We start from the raw sequence: 20,328 nt of genomic DNA on the forward strand, positions 1-20,328 counted from the left end.
TAGATAGAACACCTAGGGAAACAATGGAAGACTGAAGACACTTCAGTGAATGAACTGGCTCCCCAAATTCCTGTCAGGGTTAAGGAGACAACTTGGGATCCTGATCCTCTTTAAAGTGCTCTTTAAAGACCCTCTCCACAATGAGACCATAAAACAGGGGTTTCTGGCAGATTTTAAGGGTCTGGGTGCTAGGATGATCAGCTTTGTCCAAGTCACACTTTGGAACCTTCAAAGGCACACACCCACTTCCCCTCTCTTCATCACTTTTACTGGAAAAAATGGCTTGTAAATTGCTTTTTAGATACCAAGAACTTTTAGAAGAACAAGAGATTTTTTCTTCAACTCTCAGCAAAAGAAGAGTAAATTTAAGAAGCTAAAGAAAACTTTTTAGATTTGGAAATAAACAGCAAAGTTGATTAGAACACTGATTTTCAAAAGTTCTAAACTACTATGGGGCCAGGTTGACTGGAAATAAGATTTTGAAATAATTATAAGTTTATTTTAAAATGTATTCAAAATATATGATTTTGAATTTAAGGATAAGAAATCATTCCTTGGGGAAGTATTGTGGATTAGAGAAAAACGTAAGAGGAGACCTTGAAGGCTGGTTACTAGAGACAACCAAAAAGAGGTAGATTATAATAAAAAGACTGTTTTAGAGTCCAAAGTTATAAAGAAATCTGAAACAGACACATATAGAATATGAAGGATTGGTTAGAATTATCAAAGTAACAAGCTTCAATTTCTCTATACTTTTGCTTCTTGACCACATAATGAAATAAAGTTAGCTGTTTCCTCAGGTTTAACATCCTTACCCTGAGTAGACCAATAATCTAATATATTATTTCTCAATGACTTCATCTATGCCAGCTGTTCCACCTATTCAATTCCTCAGTAGTGACTTATAAATTTCTTATAAATTTCTCATAACATTACCCAATCATCACTGAAGCAACATGAAGCCTGTCCTCATTACTATTATTTTGGGACAATCATTCTAGGAAGAATGTGAAGAGTTGAGCTTGGATTGTCCTCATTTGATAAGTTACAACTTATCCCAGATCTATTTATTGTGCTGACAGGAAATTATGGGGTGATTGCTATGACATGATGTCATTCCTAAAGGATTGGATGTAAAGTGTACCTTACAGTCTATATATTGCACAAATCCAAATATCATATTATAGGCTCTCAAGTGAATTACTTAGCTATTGAATCAGCATCCCTTTTTTTTATTTTAATTCCATTTATATCCCGCCCTTCTCCGAAGACTCAGGGCGGCTTACAAGCTTAGCCCCAATTTCATCAGAACTTTGCTAAGATAACTAATCTACACTATAGAACTCACCTCCTTTTAGAAAAAGAAATCAAATTATTTATCCAAGCTTTTATAAGTATCTACTTACCACACTGGCAGATCTCTGCCTCTAGTGTGATATAGCCCATCATTTACAAGTGAGTTCTCTAGATACTACATAAGATAAACAGGCCAGACTTTGTGCAAAAGAACGACACATTTGTAACCATAGCTCAAAGTGAGGACAAAGTAATAACAGGCCATTTTAACCTCCAAGGATGTTCCATTATGATCTGAAAATAGCAATTTTGGAGAAAAAGAAACTTTGCCAGTATAATTGAGTGAAATATATTGAAACATAATACCTCAATATATTTCAGCTAATTTTAGAATTTATGAACAGAATAGAAAGACTACAGTAAAGTAGTATTCTTAGGAGATATAGCAAAATAGTTAACAAGCTAATGAAAGTTATTGAAAGCCTCAATGTTCAAGCTTTTATCCTCACATATAGTATCAGTGCACAAACAAATATGCAATACACTTCATTTTTCATATCCTGATGCATGAAATATAAACTAGGCTTATCTTTTTTTTAACTATAAAGTTCCTTAGAGTCTTCTGCCCTAAAATTCATTGTCCTTAACCTTGCATTTAAAGGTACACTGAAATAGATTTAAGTAGCTTCATGGTTTCATTGATGGTTTTGTGGAAGATGTGAACACAGAGCTAGGCAAAGTTCACCTCCTTATGACAGGCTCCACAGATAACTATTCCCAATACTTGGGGGAGGGCCACAGAATTATGGTTACGGTAACTAACAAAAGTTCCCAGTTCAGTCCTTACATCTCCAAATAGAGCTGGGAGAGATTTTTGTCTGAAATTTGTGACCACCAAGTTCAACTGTGATACACAATTCTGATCTAGACAGATCAGTAGTCTCATATTCCAAACTTGGTAGCTTCCATTTGTCATCATCTATTAACAATGCTGGATGGAATTCAAAGCATCCAATGCATCTGTGCAACACAGCATTTAGGAAGTCTAAGGTAGTTTTTATTTTCTTGACAGAAATAGAAAGTCAATATTGGCTAGAATTGAGATGAGGGTGGATGGAAGCTAATTAAAACTTCTTTCTTTCTTTGAAGTGATATTTTGGTTGAATGCCAACTGAAAGTAGTCCTAGTACTTCTACTTTAACAGACACCTATCAAACAGGAATTAAAAGAACTACTGAGAATAATATCAGATGATCAAAGACTGTGAATGAGGTTACCGAGGAACTCAAAATGTCTCTGATTTAAATCCAAATTCAGAGAGGAAAAATAGACATAGTACCTTGATAAACATTTTTGTAATTTAGTTGTGAAATACTATAATAGCACTGGCTACAAAGATTATAAAGGTCAACCACCAACATCAGTGAATTACACACATGGCTGCTGAAATTGAACCACGTAATAAACTGTTGATTTTTAAAATGCTATAGAAAATCAACCAGGATGATCGTTGTAAACTTCTGTACCTTCGGTTAAATTTCTCATGGTTCTATAGGTAGCTCCTGTCTTAGACAGAATGCTGGGTTATGCATGTCGATTGGTGCCCCCCAGGGGGAGAGCGATTGGTGGCCCCCAGGGGGAGAGCGTTCTCTGTGGGCGCGCCAGACCTTTGGAACCGCTTGCCGGTTGAGCTCCGGACGGCCCCCGACCTTCTCTCCTTTCGGTGCGATCTCAAAACCTTTCTTTTTGAACAAGCTGGCCTGGTCTGATGGGTTGGGGCTGGGTTTTATAATCGGTTTTAACTTTTAATATGTATTAATTTATTACGGGCATTGTAGTTTAATTACTTTTTAATTTTTGTATCCTGGTTTTTTATTATGTATTGCCCTGTTCACCGCCCTGAGTCCTTCGGGAGAAGGGCGGTATACAAATTAAATTATTAAATTCAATTATTAAATTAAATTTAACACCATATGACTTTCATTGGTCATGGTTACCATTTGCACTTTTAGTCCTTAAAACTCTGGTCAATGAATTCAAGAGCTTTCTGGGACAACACAATTGATTATAAAAAACCAGAAACATTGTATTAAAACTTTGGACCACCTTTGCCTGATGAGAACCATTTGAGCTGTCTTTGAATAGAAACAAAGGAAAGTTAAAAAAAAGGAAGCAATCTAGAACACGAAGCCATAGCTCTCCTGCTGCAATGAGGCAAATACTGTTAATAGATCAGGACAGCTGCTCTGCCTCCTCCACCACACGAAAGGACAGCCAGCATGCTTCATCACAGGTGCAAATCATCCTACATTCTCAGTATAACCAAACATCCCTCTTCCCACTCTCTCGGTGGGCTGAAAATCACAGCATAGTTAATCTGCTGCCTTGTCTGCTCTTCTTCTGTCTCCATATCTGTACGTTATAGAACAAACACTGCTCGTAGAGGAATCTAATACACATGATAATAATGATGATGAAAATGATATTAACAATACAAATAGCAAACGTCTACCCCTCTTGATTCTACAAGCCTCTTATCCTGCATTTTCAATTAAATTTTGAATCAGTAAACACCAGTTATTTCTTTGTTCCACTTTTTAATCCTCTGCTCTACTGCTTTCTCTTTCCTGCTGCTCCTCCTCCAAGCATCCACATTTTAAAGCCAGAACAAGCTATTTCCAGGAATTTATCCTGGAGTACCGAATGGACATCCAGAAAGAATGCTCACCTGGGCATGAACCATCTCGTGGAATCATGTAGACTGCTCAATCCCAGTGGATGACCTTCTGCCCCTCTCTCCTGTAGCATTACAGATCAGTGCAGCCTGGGGCCACAGCATGCCGCAGTCCCGTCTTGTGTAGGTGAAGGGTGGAAAGGAAAAATGCTGCTTCAGCCATGCAGGCTCTTCCAAATCTACATGGAGAGTGCCTTCATTCAGCATTAATCCAGATACTGTCGCCTGACTGACAGGCAGTGAAGGTTAAGGCCCGAGAGTGAATTCCAATTATTTCCATCCCTTCCTCCTCCCCCTATGACTGTCCAGTGAAATGGATGATTCTGTCTTGGTAATTCCCTCTGTCACTCTTTTCCAAGAAAGTCTGGCAGGTCATCAAAGAAGAGATTAGTGAAATAATGGAAATGCCCCTCTTTGGAGCATTCCTAATTCCATCGCTGAGATTTGAGCACTGAAATCCTCCCTGGATGAGACAGATGGTTCAATTATCTGGTATTGGTTTGATCTCAGTATGGAGAAATCTTTATTCCTCACAACTGTACAAATTCTTCTTACAGGCTGCAGCATCATCTGCTGGCATCAGACAGAAATGCTGCACAACTTCTCTCACTGAAAATCTATTGATGTTAAAATCTTCATATATTTTCAACACACACATATAACTGCAACCATATATGAGGCAAAAATCCTGAAAAGCGTCAGTCAATAAGCTGTGGGTCTTAATCTCATAATATGTGACCTGTGTATGAATAGATTCTTAATATTATTACTGTAGAAAGGCTGCTTTAACAGCTGTTCTAGTAAAAAGATGTAACAAACATTTTCTAATTTAAAAGCCCAGACATAAAAACATAATTTATTATTTAAGTTATTCAATTTATATGGGTGCCAACCTCATTGAAGCAACTCCGGGTGGAGAACAAAGTTTAGAAACAACAATGTAAATAACAATACCCCCCCCCCCAAAAAAACCCTCCCCAAAATCAAAACAAAAGAACGACAAAGTAATAGAAGAGTAATACCTGCAGGACAAAACAAACCATGAGGCTCCATCACTCTCCTGACCCCCGTTTGACCCTATGGAACAACAGCCAGGTCTTAAGTGCTTTCTGAACTGAGCTAGCAGAGTTCAGGCCAATTTGACCTCAGGAGGCAAGAGGATCTAAAGGGCAGATTTCATGATAGAAAAGGCATGCTTCCTGAGTCCTGTGAAATGGCATTCTTTTATTTGACAGGATTTGACAGTATGCCTTTCTTGATGGGGTGGATAGAGGCAAATGGAAAGAGGCAGTCTCTCAAATAGCCTGGCTCATTCCATTCAAGTCTGCAGGACTTAATTAGTGACAAGCACCCAGAAACCTACTGAAAGCCAGTGCAGTATGTGAAGCAAAGGTATCACATCAGCAAATCAAAAGATGCCCATAGTTGCTCATGCTGCTGCATTCTGGACTAATTGCAACTTTCAGATGTTTTTCAAAGGCAGCTCCATGCAGAGTGCATAGCAGTAATCCATATACTGTAGGAGGTTACCAAAGCATGAGTAACTGTGTACAGAGCCTCCTGTAATTGGTCATACAAGTATTTGTATAATGCCATCAGTATACAGTATAATTGGTATAATGTCATCAGTGTACCTGATTCTTTATGAAAAAAGCATGTCCACGTAACAAGTGAAGGATAAGAATAGCTGTTGAAAGTTCTAAGAATGCAGCATTCTAGTGGTAGAATAGCCAAGCAGATATCATTGTACAACAAAACGTAGAACATGAATTCACCCTCCTATTCAGGTTTGCAAGGAAGTATTATTCAGAGTCACATTGCCATTTAATGCCAAAGAATGTGAGCGCCTGTTACTCATCCCAGCTTCTGCCAACCTAGCAATTTGAAAGCATGTAAAAATGCAAGTAGAAAAATAGGGACCACTACGGTGGGAAGGTAACAGCGTTCCAGCCCCTAGAGTTGGAAATGACTAGCACGCATGTGCGGGGGAACCTTTACCTTTACACACACACACACACACACACACACACACACACACACACACACATATATGTATGTGTGTGTATATATATATATATATATATTCCTTGATAAGATTAAAAATGCGAATCCCAGGCATGTTAAAATTAACAAACTAAACGAACACTGGGATGGAATAAGAAAAACTAAAACAGTTTTTATTGCTAAAAGATCAAGCTTTCATTGTCTAACTGCCAACGTCGTCAGGATGGAACACTGGGGTGGGGAGATCGTGTTTATAATTTTTATTTTTAGCAATTTGTCCATTATCTTTTAAAAATCCATACAAACTGGTAACCACTTCTAGGTTTTATGATGAGAAATTCCAATGGTAAACTGTTTACTGTATTAAGAATGGTTGGTTTCTATTATGTTTAGAATTCCTCATCAAGTTCATTAGAAGGTTCTGGACTCATATTGCAGAAGACAAACAAGAGATTTTTTCCTCTTCCCATTCTCTATGCTAGCCTTTTTTTTTTCTCCTAGGACCTCTTTCGACTTTTTAAAATTATGGAGGGGCCCAAATAACATACCTTTTCTTAGTATGTTATGATTAATATGTATCATATTAAAAATTAAAATTGACACTTTTGCTGCTACTGCTGTTTGGTCCATCACTATTGTTTGATGGATTTTAATTTTACATTATTTTTCAGCCAAGGCTGGCAACAATTTTCATCTCAGAGGGTCTTGGGACACCGGGGATCCTGGGTCAACACTTTAAGAAACACTGCTCCATGCCACGCACAATTTTAGATGCTTGGTTTGCATCCTCCTTATTCACTTTGGAGAAAAGATCTTAACTGTGATAATCATTCATTATGTTGTTGTTGTTGTTAGCTGCGAAGTCGTGTCCGACCCATCGCGACCCTATGGACAATGTTCCTCCAGGCTTTCCTGTCCTCTACCATCTTCTGGAGTCCATTTAAGCTCACACCTACTGCTTCAGTGACTCCATCCAGCCACCTCATTCTCTGTCATCCCCTTCTTCTCTTGCCCTCAATCTTTCCCAGCATTAGGCTCTTCTCCAGGGAGTCCTTCCTTCTCATTAGGTGGCCAAAGTATTTGAGTTTTAGCTTTAGGATCTGGCCTTCTAAAGAGCAGTCAGGGTTGATCTCCTCTAGGACTGACCGGTTTGATCGCCTTGCAGTCCAAGGGACTCGCAGGAGTCTTCTCCAGCACCAGAGTTCAAAGGCCTCAATTCTTTGGCGTTCAGCCTCTTTTACGGTCCAACTTTCACTGCCATACATTGCAACTGGGAAGACCATAGCCTTGACTATACACACTTTTGTTGACAGGGTGACGTCTCTGCTTTTTGGTGTGCTGTCTAGTTTTTCCATGGCTTTCCTCCCGAGGAGCAAGCGTCTTTTAATTTCTTGGCTACAGTCCCCATCTGCAGTGATCTTGGAACCCAGGAAAATAAAATCTGTCACTACCTCCATTTCTTCCCCATCTATTTGCCAGGAATATTATGTAATATTATGTAAACATTCAAATAATTTTATTTATGTTTTTCCAACTCTAGAATACTCTTTTTACATCATTATATGTTCCCTGTTTATTATTAAGTAGATATATATGGCTGTCCGACTAACACATGGTGACTCTGGGTGGCATACAACAACAAAATAAAAACCCAGAAATCCCCACCCACAATCAATCAGTTCCAATTAATTCCTATTCCTTATGAATCAGTCCTACCTTTATAAACACTGGTCCAGTTTGCATGACATGACAACCCAGTGCTTTTCCTACCTCTGTTAGTTCACTTGCTTTCATCCTGGAAGATTGTGACTGGAAGAGAGGAGAAGAATATGCAGAAGAGCTCAATGGAATGAGATTATTTAGAGTTAGGGAGAAGAAGGGATATACAAGAGGATGGTCAGTGCAGGAGGAAAAGAAGAGAAAACAAGAAGGAAGAATGATCCAGACCTGGTGTTGAGTGAAAGTAATGACCAACTGATTCTGAGATAATGACAGAAGCATCAAAGCATCATAATGTCAAAGTCCAGTTGCTGGTAAAGAAGTTGGCAGAAGTTAGATTGGCGGCAGCTGAAACTACAGAGAGGTGAAAGTAGAGAGGAGAAAGTTGGACAGAAAAATAAAAAGCACGCAGTGTGATTATCCTCCTTCAGGCTTTTGATTAGAACCAGACAAAAAGCAGCAGTTATAAGTTTAAATAATTGTCATAAATCAGTCAACCGCAATAGCAGTAAATTAGATAAGTCTCTGAATGAAAGTTATGAATAGGCACAAGGTTGCATTCAGCAAAATACTGTGCTATTGCCTACAACACATTAGTCGGATCCTGATCAAGCTTTTGACTGAAAACAGATGAAGACAAAGAGGCTGAGTTACCTAAGACAGAGTCAGTGCCAAAGAAGTCTATAAATTCCACTCCAAAGGTAAAGCTAGAAGTCTACCATAAAGGAATGAAGAAGGATCAGAGCACAAAGGAACGTCAAAATTACAATACAGTATAAAAATTCCAGCTAGTATTTTACTTTGAAATGAGATTCATATGTATAAGAGCATTTATGGCAGCAAAACCTTTCTCTGCTTTCTTAATCCTGTTATGATGAAGGAGACTGGAAGCTTGCATATGTTTCTTTTTTCCTGATGACTGCTGTTTGCTGTTTGACTTCTTAATGCAAGAAATAACTCAGTGATAGCTCATGGAGAGCAGGGTGGATGGGTGGGTTCCTGCTAGACTTGGTGCTTATTTGGGGGCATATGGCATACGATATGAACAGTCATCAGTCCTTTGGCCATAAGTCTTTAAAAAAGGATATGTAAAATGCTGAATTGTTATGGTTGGATCATTTTTGTGTTACGTTGCACTTGACTGGCTTCCTGGATTTCTGTAAGAATGAAGAACATGCTAGGATGTTCTACTCAGGTGCCTGATTAGTAGAATTGAGTTTTAAAACTTTTTAAAGTGTTTGGGAGTTTTCCAGCAATGTAGAAGGTATTTTCTCACATATCTGGTTTATTCTGACAAAAAGAGATTAGAATAGTGAATGAGATTGCCCTGGTAGGGTTCTCTCTAGTCTAGTCCAAAGATTTGCCAGATAAAAGTCATTTAGACCTTGATGACAGTTGGACAGAGCCAAGAGTAATGGTGGGAGCTCAATTTCATGTCATCTGGAATTCTTCTGAACCCTATGGAGTCTGAGGTAATGTTCTCTGCAGAGTTCTGCCATGTCTGAACTGATTTCATGATCAAACGGGCTCCTTTCAGAGCAGTGACATGATAGCAGTGTTCCAATATCTCAGGGGCTGCCACAAGGAAGAGGGAGTCAAGCTATTCTCCAAAGCACCTGAAAGCAGGACAAGAAGCAATGGATGGAAACTAGTCAAGGAGAGAAGCAACTTAGAACTAAGGAGAAACTTCCTGACAGTTAGAACAATTAACCAGTGGAACAACCTGCCTCCAGAGGTGGTGAATGCTCCAACACTGGAGGTTTTTAAGAAGAGACTGGACAGCCATTTGCCTGAAATGGTATAGGGTTTCCTGCCTGAGCAGGGGGTTGGACTAGATGACCTCCAAGGTCCCTTCCTCCTCCTCCTCCTCCTCCTCCTCATTATTATTATTATTATTATTATTATTATTATTATTATTATTATTATTATTATTATTATTATTATTATTATTATTATTATTATTATTATTATTATTATTATGTGTGGCTAGATTTAAGAAGTAACAAATGTATCTTTGAGAGAAGATGAGGTGCTATTAGTTTTGAACAAAGCACTAGTATGTCTTGTCTTGAAGAGGCCATCTCTAGATACAATTGTGTTAGACAACTTTCTCCCAATCTCCAATTGAAAATTTTGGAAAAAAGATGGTAGCTATGGAGGATCATAGATGAAGAGGATTATTTAGATCCTTTCCAATCAGGATTCAGGACCTGCAATTGAGAGAGAACTCACTGATCTGGTGGAAATGCTCTGTTGCCAGCTGGTAAAGGGAATTTACTTTAGAAACTTTCAGCAGCATTCAGTACCACTGTTTGTAATATCCTTCTTGACCACCTCTGAAGATCAAGAATGGAAGTACTCTTTACAGTGGTTCTGTTCCTACCCAAATCCTTAATTCCAGTTGGTAGCTATGATGGTGCAACAGTAAAATTCTTGGCTTTTCTACAGGACTCGATGCTCTTGCATTGTTTAATATCTATTTTTTTAAAAAAAACACCACTGGGAGTGGTCATCTATTGGTCTGGAGAAGGTATTATAAACATGCTAACAATAATGATGCAACACCTCACAATGGACTGGAAATGCTTTAGTTTTTAACTGATGTGTGGAGTAGATGTGCTACAAAAAGCTCAAATAAAACCCTAGCAAATAAGAGTTTCTGTTTATTTGGAAACACTGTGGCTAGAATTCAGTTCCAATGATAGCTTTAGGCAGATCAAGTTGCTCCTAAAAGAGCACTTCTGTAATTGGCAGCCCTTCTGTATCTCCAACTGCTGCTAGATCAGCAGGCAGAAGCTGTGGCCAAATAAACCTATGTCAGTTTGGGCTCTTTTTAGACCATGAAGCACTGGCAATACTGTAGTGACTCATGTTGTCATCTCACATTTTATTTATGGCATCACACTGAACATGGGGCTGTTTTTGAAGATTACTTGAAAGCTGCAATTCACAAAAACAGCAGCTAGGTGCTGATAGAGCTGTGTTGCTTTTTCAACTATTTCTTGCACTAGTTCCTATAACCCGTGATGGCGAACCTTTTAGAGACCGAGTGCCCAAACTGCAACCCAAAATCCACTTATTTATCACAAAGTGCCAACACGGCAATTTAATCTGAATACTGAGGTTTTAGTTTAGAAAAAACAACTCATACATTAACATCTTTTGTCTTAAAAGAAAAACACAATAACAAAGCTTTTCAATGATACAAACAACTTTTTACTGAAAGGTAAAAGTTTGCATTTGGCATGCTTTTGAACAATTAATGTGTTGTATGCATGCTGATAATTTGTCTAACTCTGGCTTATACTTTGTAAGTTTGAGAGCAACACATGCAGCACTCAGGTCATCTGTTAGTCTGTTTCTGGTGTCAGATTTGATATAATTCAAAGCTGAAAACAGCGCGCTCACTCGGGAGGCTTGTTTTGGCTAGGAAGGGGCTTGAGAAATGGCTTTTTCCTGTGAAAACATAGCCAGAGTGAGGCGCGCGTGCCCACAGAGAGGGCTCCAAGTGCCCCCTCTGGTATGCGTGCCATAGGTTCGCCACCACTGCTATAAGCTTTTGAGCCCAATTCAGAAGGCTGATATTATGTACAACCAATCCATGGGGTGCATTGCCAAGACATTTGAGGGACTATCTCCTTTAAAATGATTCTTCCTGCCTAGTGAGTTCATAGAAACAGGAGTTTCTTATGGTTCAAATCTCCACGAGGCATCCAAAGGCAAGTGTGGTAGCACTGATGTTTTGCCTATCATATTTTGAACCTGATCTTGTGCATAACTGTCAAAATAATGTTATTTAGACAGGCTTTTTAAGGGGCATGGTTGGAGGGAGGTTTGTTTCAGGCTCCTGTTACTTTATATTAGGTTTTTATACACTGTGTGTATTCAGTTATGGAATTGGGATGATACAAAAGCATATCTAATAAATGGGATTTTATACCCAGATATTTTTCATATTTTACATATCTTTGAACATATTAAATGGCAAATGGAATTTTATGCATGATTAATTGGTTTCTAAACATGTACAACGAATGGACAGATTTTTTTCCATTGCAGCTGAGGACCATTAAGTCAAATGTTAGATGAAAAGATTATTTTTAAGTACAGTTTCCCTCAAGATAAACTTCAATTACTAACATATCCATTTTGCTTTCTTGGCAACAATATGGAAGCAGTTTACCACTGCTGCTTTACCAGGCTATTTTTTTAAAAAAATTTCAGACTAGTTTACAACTTTTAGGAATTTTCATCCAAACTATAGCTAACTTTGACTCAACTTAGCTTTTTCAATATCAGCCAAGACCAACTAGATGCTGCCACCTAACCTAGCTGGGCAAATACTATAATATTTTTTTAATTACTTAAACTGTGAATGGTGCTTTTAAATCTTAAACTTGTCATATAATTTAGCTAATATTTAAATATTGAATTTGAATATTTTACACCAATCATCTGCGTGTCTCCCTTCCTTCCTTCCCTCCTTCCTTCCTTCCCTCCTTCCTTCCTTCCTTCCTTCCCTCCTTCCTTCCTTCCTTCTGCTACCCAGTTCCCTGATAGGGCAATTCTATATTTCAGAAATTGAAGTACATAAATGATTTAGTATTTAGTATATTTGCTACCAGTAGACACTAATTTTTGCTACCAGTAGAGGGAGATCTATATTAATACAACTGGCAGTGAACTCTGGTGTGGATTGAGATTAAAAAAAAGTTTTCCAGCATGCAGCATCCAAATTATGTTTGATAAGACAGGTGGTAAGTACTTAATTATGAATATTAACAGCTATTTCAAGTCCATGCTGAGGAAGAGCTGTCATATAATAAATTAATTTAGTTCTTCTACTGAAGGCATTATACAATATCGGGAGTGTTTTGGTATGCTGGCCTGACAGCCATAGATAGGAAAGTATTACAGAGGGTGGTGAGCACAGCACAAGACATTGTGGGCTGTCCCCTGACACCACTGGATGACATCGCCAGGGCTCGCTGCCTTGGAAGAGTGAGGAAAATTCTGAGGGATGACTCACACCCTGGTCAGTATCTCTTTACTCTCCTACCATCAGGTAGGAGATTCAGGAGTACAGCCAGCTGTACCAACAGGCTGAAGAACAGCTTTTATCCATGGGCTGTCAGGCTCTTGAGCAGGAAATAATTTTATAATTTTATGTATGATTGACTTGCGAGGCTGGTGTTTTGTGCAATTAGCTCACATGGTGTAACAAGATGGTGGGTCACTGTGAGTTGGGGGGGACACGGAGAGAGGCTCAGCCAATCTCAATGTATACAATAAAAGGTTCATTCAAAAATAAACACCACATGCTTTTCACTCTTCCTATCATTAAACGTATAATATCCAGATGAGCTGAATGTAGAAGTACCCACATACAGCAAGAAATGGCAGGCACCTGGTGTCAGGACAGTCAGCACTACAGAATAACAACTCTAATTGCATAGGCATGTACAAGCAGAAGGTCAAGAGACCTGATATAACAATCCAAGTAGACTTCTGTAGTGTTCAGTAGGGCTTTAAGCAGCTTCTTGGACATTAAAAAGTATTAAAATGTTGTACTTCAAATATGGGAGAAAGAGACTACTTTCTATAGTGAGAAGGAGACATTTTCCAAATCCTGAGTCCATCAGGAGCCATTTCTGCTTGGAGATGGATCTACACATGTACATGTAGAGTCTTTTCTCATGCATCGCTAAAGTATGGTTCCTATACTATGTGCTTAGAATCTCCAGGTATCCTTCAGTTGAATCATGTCTCCTTCCCTAAAGGTCATTAGAAAGAAATACTGGCCACTTATCAATATATATGAATAAATGGGTTCCTCAGGAAAAAATAAAGGCTTCAGATTGTCATATATATAACTTACATTGATTAGTTGTTTACAAGGCAAAATTTAAACCAATGTATATTTGTGCGGGAGGAGAGACTTCCATAGCAGTGTTGTTAAAATGTATACACATCAATAAACATTTCTAACTTTTTCCAATTATCCAACAAACATAAAACCATAGAGTAGGAAGGAACAACCAGGCCACCAAGTCCAACCTGCTGCTTGATATGGTTGTTTTATAAATAAGATGAACAGCATGGAACCAGACAATCAAGTACCCAATTTTCCAAAAGTCCCTAATGGCAAAACCTCACAAGCTAATTGCATGGAAATGTGTGGTATATCATTCTAGAAACTTTCCAATAACATTCCATATGCCCACAGAAACATTAATCAGTTCATGTATTACTTGCACATTAAGCCTATTTGCATTTATTTAATAACATGATATATTTTTACCAGATCAAAGCCTCAATCACAACAGCATTTATACCTGAAAAACGCTTTCAGAAATATATGGTATGTGATGGCGAACCTTTTAGAGACCAAGTGCCCAAACTGCAACCCAAAACCCACTTATGTATCGTCGGGTGCCGGGTGGGCATGGCCCATAGGGTGGGCATGGCCCACTGGGTGGGCGTGGCCCACTGGGTGGGCGTGGCTGCAGTGGTAATGGCTGACTGGGTGGGACTAAAAAGTTTGATCAATTCCAACTTTGCGAGGTCTTTTTTTTCCCGCGAGAAGGTGAAATTGATTAATTGATTAATTTTTGCACATGGAGGTGGAGGCCTAAAGCGAAAAGGTTTTATAAAACGCACCTGAAAGCCTAGGACTGGGGTGACGGCACGCGTGCCCACAGAGAGGGCTCTGTGTGCCACCTGTGGCACGCGTGCCATAGGTTCGCCACAACGGGTATATGCCATATTGTACTAGGGATCTTTCCAAACTTCCTGAAATTGCCAAACAGATAAATTCCAGGAGATCAAAACATGGTCCAACAAAACACAATGATTCCTCATGTTTTGTGGATGTGTCTCTATTTTGAGTTGCCCATCATATATGGCAGGATAATTTCTCTGCACTCGCCCCACTCCAGCTTTTAGCATATTTGTTCCCCTGGCTCCCCCATGTCCTATACCTGTTACAAAGCGAACAAATAAGTTTATTAATGAGTTCCCTGCATACAAAGGGGATGGTAGACTGGGTCCCTGCACACAAAAACTATACATTCTAGTTAACTAAAAGCAGAGACTAAGGATCTCAAACTTGTTTAATTTCCATCTTTACAAACATTTAGCAGGGTTTTAGGAGGGTTCTAACTGTTGCCAACAAGGCAGCTCAGTACTATCACAAAATGTCCAACGACTGGGTTCAATGAGTGGAGCCGACAGAATGAAAATGGTTAATCTTCACAGTTCCAATTGGTGGTACGCGTACCACCTGTAGTACATTAGCATGTGGTACATGGCAGGTGGTAGGTACATGGCCCTGCCCAGCCAAGTATAGTGGGGGAGGGAACGAGCCAACGCAGCGCAGGACTTACTGTGAGAGAGTCCTCCGGAGCCGCAGAGTGGCTGGGGCAAGGTAAAAGCCACAGGCTCACTTCCGGCTCACCCGGATGAGAAAGGAGGAGGAGAGGGGCGGAGACAGGAGAGGCTATAAAAGGAGGCAATTTGGGCAGGAGAGGGAGAAAAAGAGTCAGCTTTGGGAGGAGGTGGAGTCAGCTCTAGCTGCACCGAAGGGAAGGAAGGAGGAGGGTGGGAGGAGAGGAGATCAAGCAGGCTGGCCATGAACCAATCTACTTGTGCTGGCAGCAACAAACAGATAAGAAATTCAGTGGGGGAGGGGTCGCCCTCCACGAAGAAAGGCAGCATTGGCTGGAGGTGAGGCAGGGAGGGAGGGAGATGGAGAGTGGAAGGATTCTTATGTGCTTTTGTGACTTTGAAGTTCTGCGATTTGTGCAATGTGGGCTTTGTGTTCTTAAGGAGTGTTTGGCAATTTCTATTTGGCTGATGGCTGATGTCTATTTGGCTGATGGCTGATGTGTTAGCATCTATTGCTCTGCTATTGTTAGCTGTAAATTTTGCTGCAAGGGATTTTGAAGTATTTTTCTCCTGAATGGATTTTGCCTGTAGCATTCCTTTACTTATGAATAGAGCCATTTAGGGAGGCTGCCAATACTTATTATACATTTTTTTCTTCCTTAACTTTCCTTTCTAGCCAGTAGCTAATTCTTAAAGGAGAATGCACCTTTTTAAGCTACTTCCCTTGTCTTTTTTGTCTCTGGAGGCTTTTCCTTGTTTGATGAATATATGGAAGAGGGAAAATATGGTGTGTGTGTGAGAGATGGGAATGAGAAAGGAGATGGGAATGAGAAAGAGGGAGGCAGGGAAGGAAGTCCCGCCTTAGCACTTGGCCATCAGCAGCCGTGCCATTGACTTTGCTTGACAAAAGGTTGCAAAATTTAATTTAATTTAATTTAATTTATTACAGTAATATTTCTATACCGCCCTTCTCCCGAAGGACTCAGGGCGGTGTACAGGGCAAGAATAAAACACAGAGATTTACAAAAAATAAAAGATAATTAAATACATGCCCGATTAAAAATACAATTAATACATGGTAAAAACCCCAATAAAATAGTAAAAAGACCCCACTAATCCCCCCTCAGGCCAGGCCGGCTTGCTCGAACAAGTATGTTTTCAGGTCGCGGCGAAAGGAGCGAAGATCGGGCGCCGTCCGGAGCTCAACCGGTAACTGGTTCCATAGCTCCGGGGCGCCCACAGAGAAGGATCTCCCCCTGGGGGCCACCAGTCGACATTCTCTGACCGGTGGCACCCTGAGGAGACCCTCTCTGTGGGAACGACCCTGGGACACTGTGACCATCATAAATATGAATTAGTTGCCAAGCATTCCAATATAAATCACATGACCCTGGGCATGCTGCAATGGTCATAAGTGTGAAAAATGGTCATAAGTCATTTCAGTGCAATTGCAACTTTGAACAGTTTTTTTTGTCATCAAGTTTTTGACACCTTGCTAGGTGGTACTCAAATATTGCCATCTCTCTCTCTCTCTCTCTCTCTCTCTCTCTCTCTCTCTCTCTCTCTCTCTCTCTCTCTCTCTCTCTCTCTCTCTCTCTCTCTCTCTCTCTCTCTCTCTCTCTCTCTCTCTCTCTCTCCACCAAATGCAAACCTCCACCAAAACAGGTTGAAAATCATCTCCACACTTTATATAGTTTATCTGGTCCAATACAGATTCTGCATTATTTATTCAGCATTTCCATTGCCTAAAGGAAATCAGATGAAAAAAACAAACCAAGATGAAGATTGTCAACTTTCTAATATCTGTGAAGGCTTCTTGAAGATGCTTTCATGCAAATCATTATCAGCTTAGCAGAAATAATGGAACCCAACATAAGCCCACAATACAAGCCACAACACTAAACAGAAATCAAATAATGTTTAAACTAGGTTTTGGAATATTGATTCAGGATTTTTTGTTTGTTTGTTTATGCCCAAATTTCCAGATCATTGGAGGAGGAGAGTTGGATATTGAGTTGAATCCTAAAGTGGTGAGCTGTGGTTTCACAAGACTTGCTCAAGGCACCAAAATGAATTGGGAGAAGTAAGAATGTTAATTTCAATTGATTAGAAAAATAATGCTTCTTAGACTTGTCACATGGGGGAGTTTAGGTTTATTCAGATACAGTACATCATTTTCAATCAAAAGTTTATACATGTAATCCTTATTTACCAATCACAATTCAGACTAGTGACTCCATCACCAAGTGGTTTTAAATTCATTTTAAAATTGAAAAGTCAAGTGACAGTGGTGGACTTATGACATCAATTCATCAGTACTGGCTACAATTGTTAAGTGAATCAGTGAGGGTTGTTAAGCACAATGTCACATGACTATGAACTGAAACCTCCTGCCAACTTGGTTGATAACAACCCATCATTAGAAACATCACTAGATGTTTGTATTGCAGTGTTCCTACAACTTCAGGAACTTTAAGATGTGTGGACTACAATTCTCAGAATTCTTCTACTAGCATACCACCCCAGCTATCATCCTGGGGAATTCTGGGAGTTGGCCCATGCATCTTAAATATGCTGAGTGTCTACTGCGATATAGATAGTCCTTCACTTTACAACCACAAAATTTTCATTGCTAAGGAAGGCAGTTGTTAAATGAGTTATACCCCATTTTATGTCCTTTTTGCCATGGTTAAGTGAATCACTGCAGTTGTTACAGGAATCGTGCAGTCTTTAAATGAATTTGGCCTCCTGAATTAACTTTGCTTGTCAGAAGATCCCTAGGAAGGTTGCAAATGACAATCCCAAGACCTGGAATGCTGCAACCATTGTAAATATATGCCAGTTGCCAAGCACCCAAAGTTTGATTGCATGGTTATGTGGATGCTGCGACGATCATAAAGGTGAGAACTGGTCAGTATTATCAGTGCCTTTGTAACTTTGGTCATTAAACAAGGACTACCCGTACACCAAATGATGAGTGAAATAAGAGAAGAGAATGCAAATACTGCATCAGTCAACAAAAGGATCAAACAATCACATTTCATTCTTTCATGACATGCAGAAATAAATTCATTTCAGTTACTTAAGGAACAATTGGAGCCAGTCGTCAGCCATCTGTGTCTCTTCTCTGATTCCTTTTCTTCTGAATGTATAAATCAGGTCGCCTGGAGGTTGCTGTCCTGCTGAATGGTATCAGTATGGAACAGGAGCCTGTCACCTGAGACTCTTTCTTGCTTTTCAGGAGAGAAAAGCTCTGTTGTGGCATCTACTGTGCTGAACACAGAGACCGAATGCCTTCTCCAATGCACTAGAAGTGGCAACCAAACTGAAATGCTAGTTTATGCTTAATTTTCAGACCTTAATAATTAAGCCATCACTGTTATGGATACAATTTATACAAAAATTGTACACTATGACTATTACCCTTTTTAAAAAAAATCAATTTTAATCTATTATTGAACTAGTATGTGGGGTTTTTTTTTCCTTCACTGGACAGAATAACAGATTTGGAAGTGGACTTCCATGGAAACCTTCCATAATGAACAGCCCCTGCATACTAAAGCAAAGGACAGAAAAAGTAACGTGCTGAGTGCTAACTCCTCTATGAATGAATGGAAATATAGCCCTACAAAGAACATGGGGAAAGGAAGATGGTTTTGAATGGTTTACTGAAAAAAATGTCCTCATGGGTTCCTTGATTTCTGTTCCACACCTCACTTAGCAATTATTAGGCTGGATCACAGGTCTGCAACCCGCGGCTCCGGAGCCGCATGCGGCTCTTTCAGCTGTCTCCTGCGGCTCCCAGTCCTCTGCCATGTGCAGTCCAAAAAAAAAAGTGGGACTAAAAAAGTTCAACCAATCAATTCGGATATGCAGGGTAGGTGCATATCTCGCCTTGGCCCACTCTTCAGTCAAACCCTGTTCTGCGTATGCGCGCATGTACGCGCATGTGCACACATTTTTTGCGGCTCCCAGTTTTTCCTTTTGTGAGGGACCGGTTCCGAGTGGCTCTTTCACTGTTTCAGGTTGCTGACCCCTGGGCTGGATTAAGCAAGAAGGAGATGCCAAAGAAGCCATACTGGTTCTTTTCTTCTTATGATTTCAGCATAGAGTTTGGCTGATGAATTACGACAAGGGATTGCTGGAATACCATTGGGCACAAGAATGCTCAATTGCTTAAAAAAATATATTGTGCTTTTCCCTCCCTGCCAGGCACTTGGTTATCCATCTTTGAAATAATCAACTAAATTTGCACGGCTTGTTTATCAACATCCCCACTCCTTAGGAAATAAATGAGATGACGTCCTTTTTGTCTTTGATTTGATTGATTTATTGATTGATTTATTAAATTTATATGCCGCCCTTCTCCCTAAGGACTCAGGGCGGCTCACAACAATAAAAATTAAGAGACATAAAATACAAAAATTAAAAAAGAATTAAACAATGAATATAAGAAATACGGGACAATTTAACACAATAAAAACCAAATTAAAAACCATAGTCAGTCCAGGCCCACTTGTTGGAACAACCATGTCTTCAGGTCACGGCGGAAGGATCGAAGGTCAGGGGCCGTCCGCAGCTCCGGAGGCAGTTCATTCCAGAGGGTCGGCGCACCCACAGAGAAGGCTCTCCCCCTGGGGGTCGCCAGCTGGCACTGCCTGGCGGACGGAACCCTGAGGAGGCCGATGGGAGGTTGACATTGGCAGCAGGTGGTCTCACAAGTACCCCGGGCCTAAGCCATGTAGGGCTTTCCAATATCAAATTCACTCTAGGAGGAGTTCTGTACTTTTGCAGTTCTATCACCATCATCTCCCTTTCCACAGAGAATCAACACATCCCCAAATTGGGCATCAGGACTTTCTAGTTTCATTTCTGACATATTCTCTGGCAAGTTTAAGACAGAATAACTTCTACCTTATTTGAGATCCAGAATTTTGTAAGTATGAAAAGAGTTAAATTCCAACCAAAAAAGAAAAAAAATAACTATAGTACTACACTGAAAAAGACTCACTGGAGATAATAGGTTGCCCAGATTTTGTCCTTAGCCACATTATTTACTGCCTGTCTTTCACCAGTAGCAAGCCAAGAAGCCTTTTTTAAAAAATGAAAGAATATGACTGGATTTTGTAAAATCATAAGTAGAAGGCAAAATGGATGGATGAATGAAAATAGATATTTTCCTGTCAAAG

The 20,328-nt window shown here is 39.7% G+C and overlaps 1 protein-coding gene across 3 annotated transcripts in view; it reads right to left on the reverse strand.

Moving 5' to 3' along the window:
- The window catches only part of TMCC2 (transmembrane and coiled-coil domain family 2), a 63,984-nt gene that overhangs the window by 41,562 nt on the left and 2,094 nt on the right, over positions 1–20,328 (reverse strand). For 2 of the 3 annotated variants that reach the window (XM_081323929.1, XM_081323927.1), the window contains exon 1: positions 4,025–4,224. The exons of the other annotated variant lie outside the window; for it this stretch is intronic. In XM_081323929.1, coding sequence (XP_081180055.1) covers positions 4,025–4,039 — 15 coding nt within the window. In that variant the 5' untranslated portion in view covers positions 4,040–4,224. Of the gene's footprint in view, positions 1–4,024; positions 4,225–20,328 lie in introns of those variants that run through there. 3 annotated transcript variants of the gene reach the window in all.

Source organism: Vipera berus, assembly GCF_964194415.1.
Source record: "Vipera berus genome assembly, chromosome: 3".
NCBI classification, from domain to species: domain Eukaryota; kingdom Metazoa; phylum Chordata; class Lepidosauria; order Squamata; family Viperidae; genus Vipera; species Vipera berus.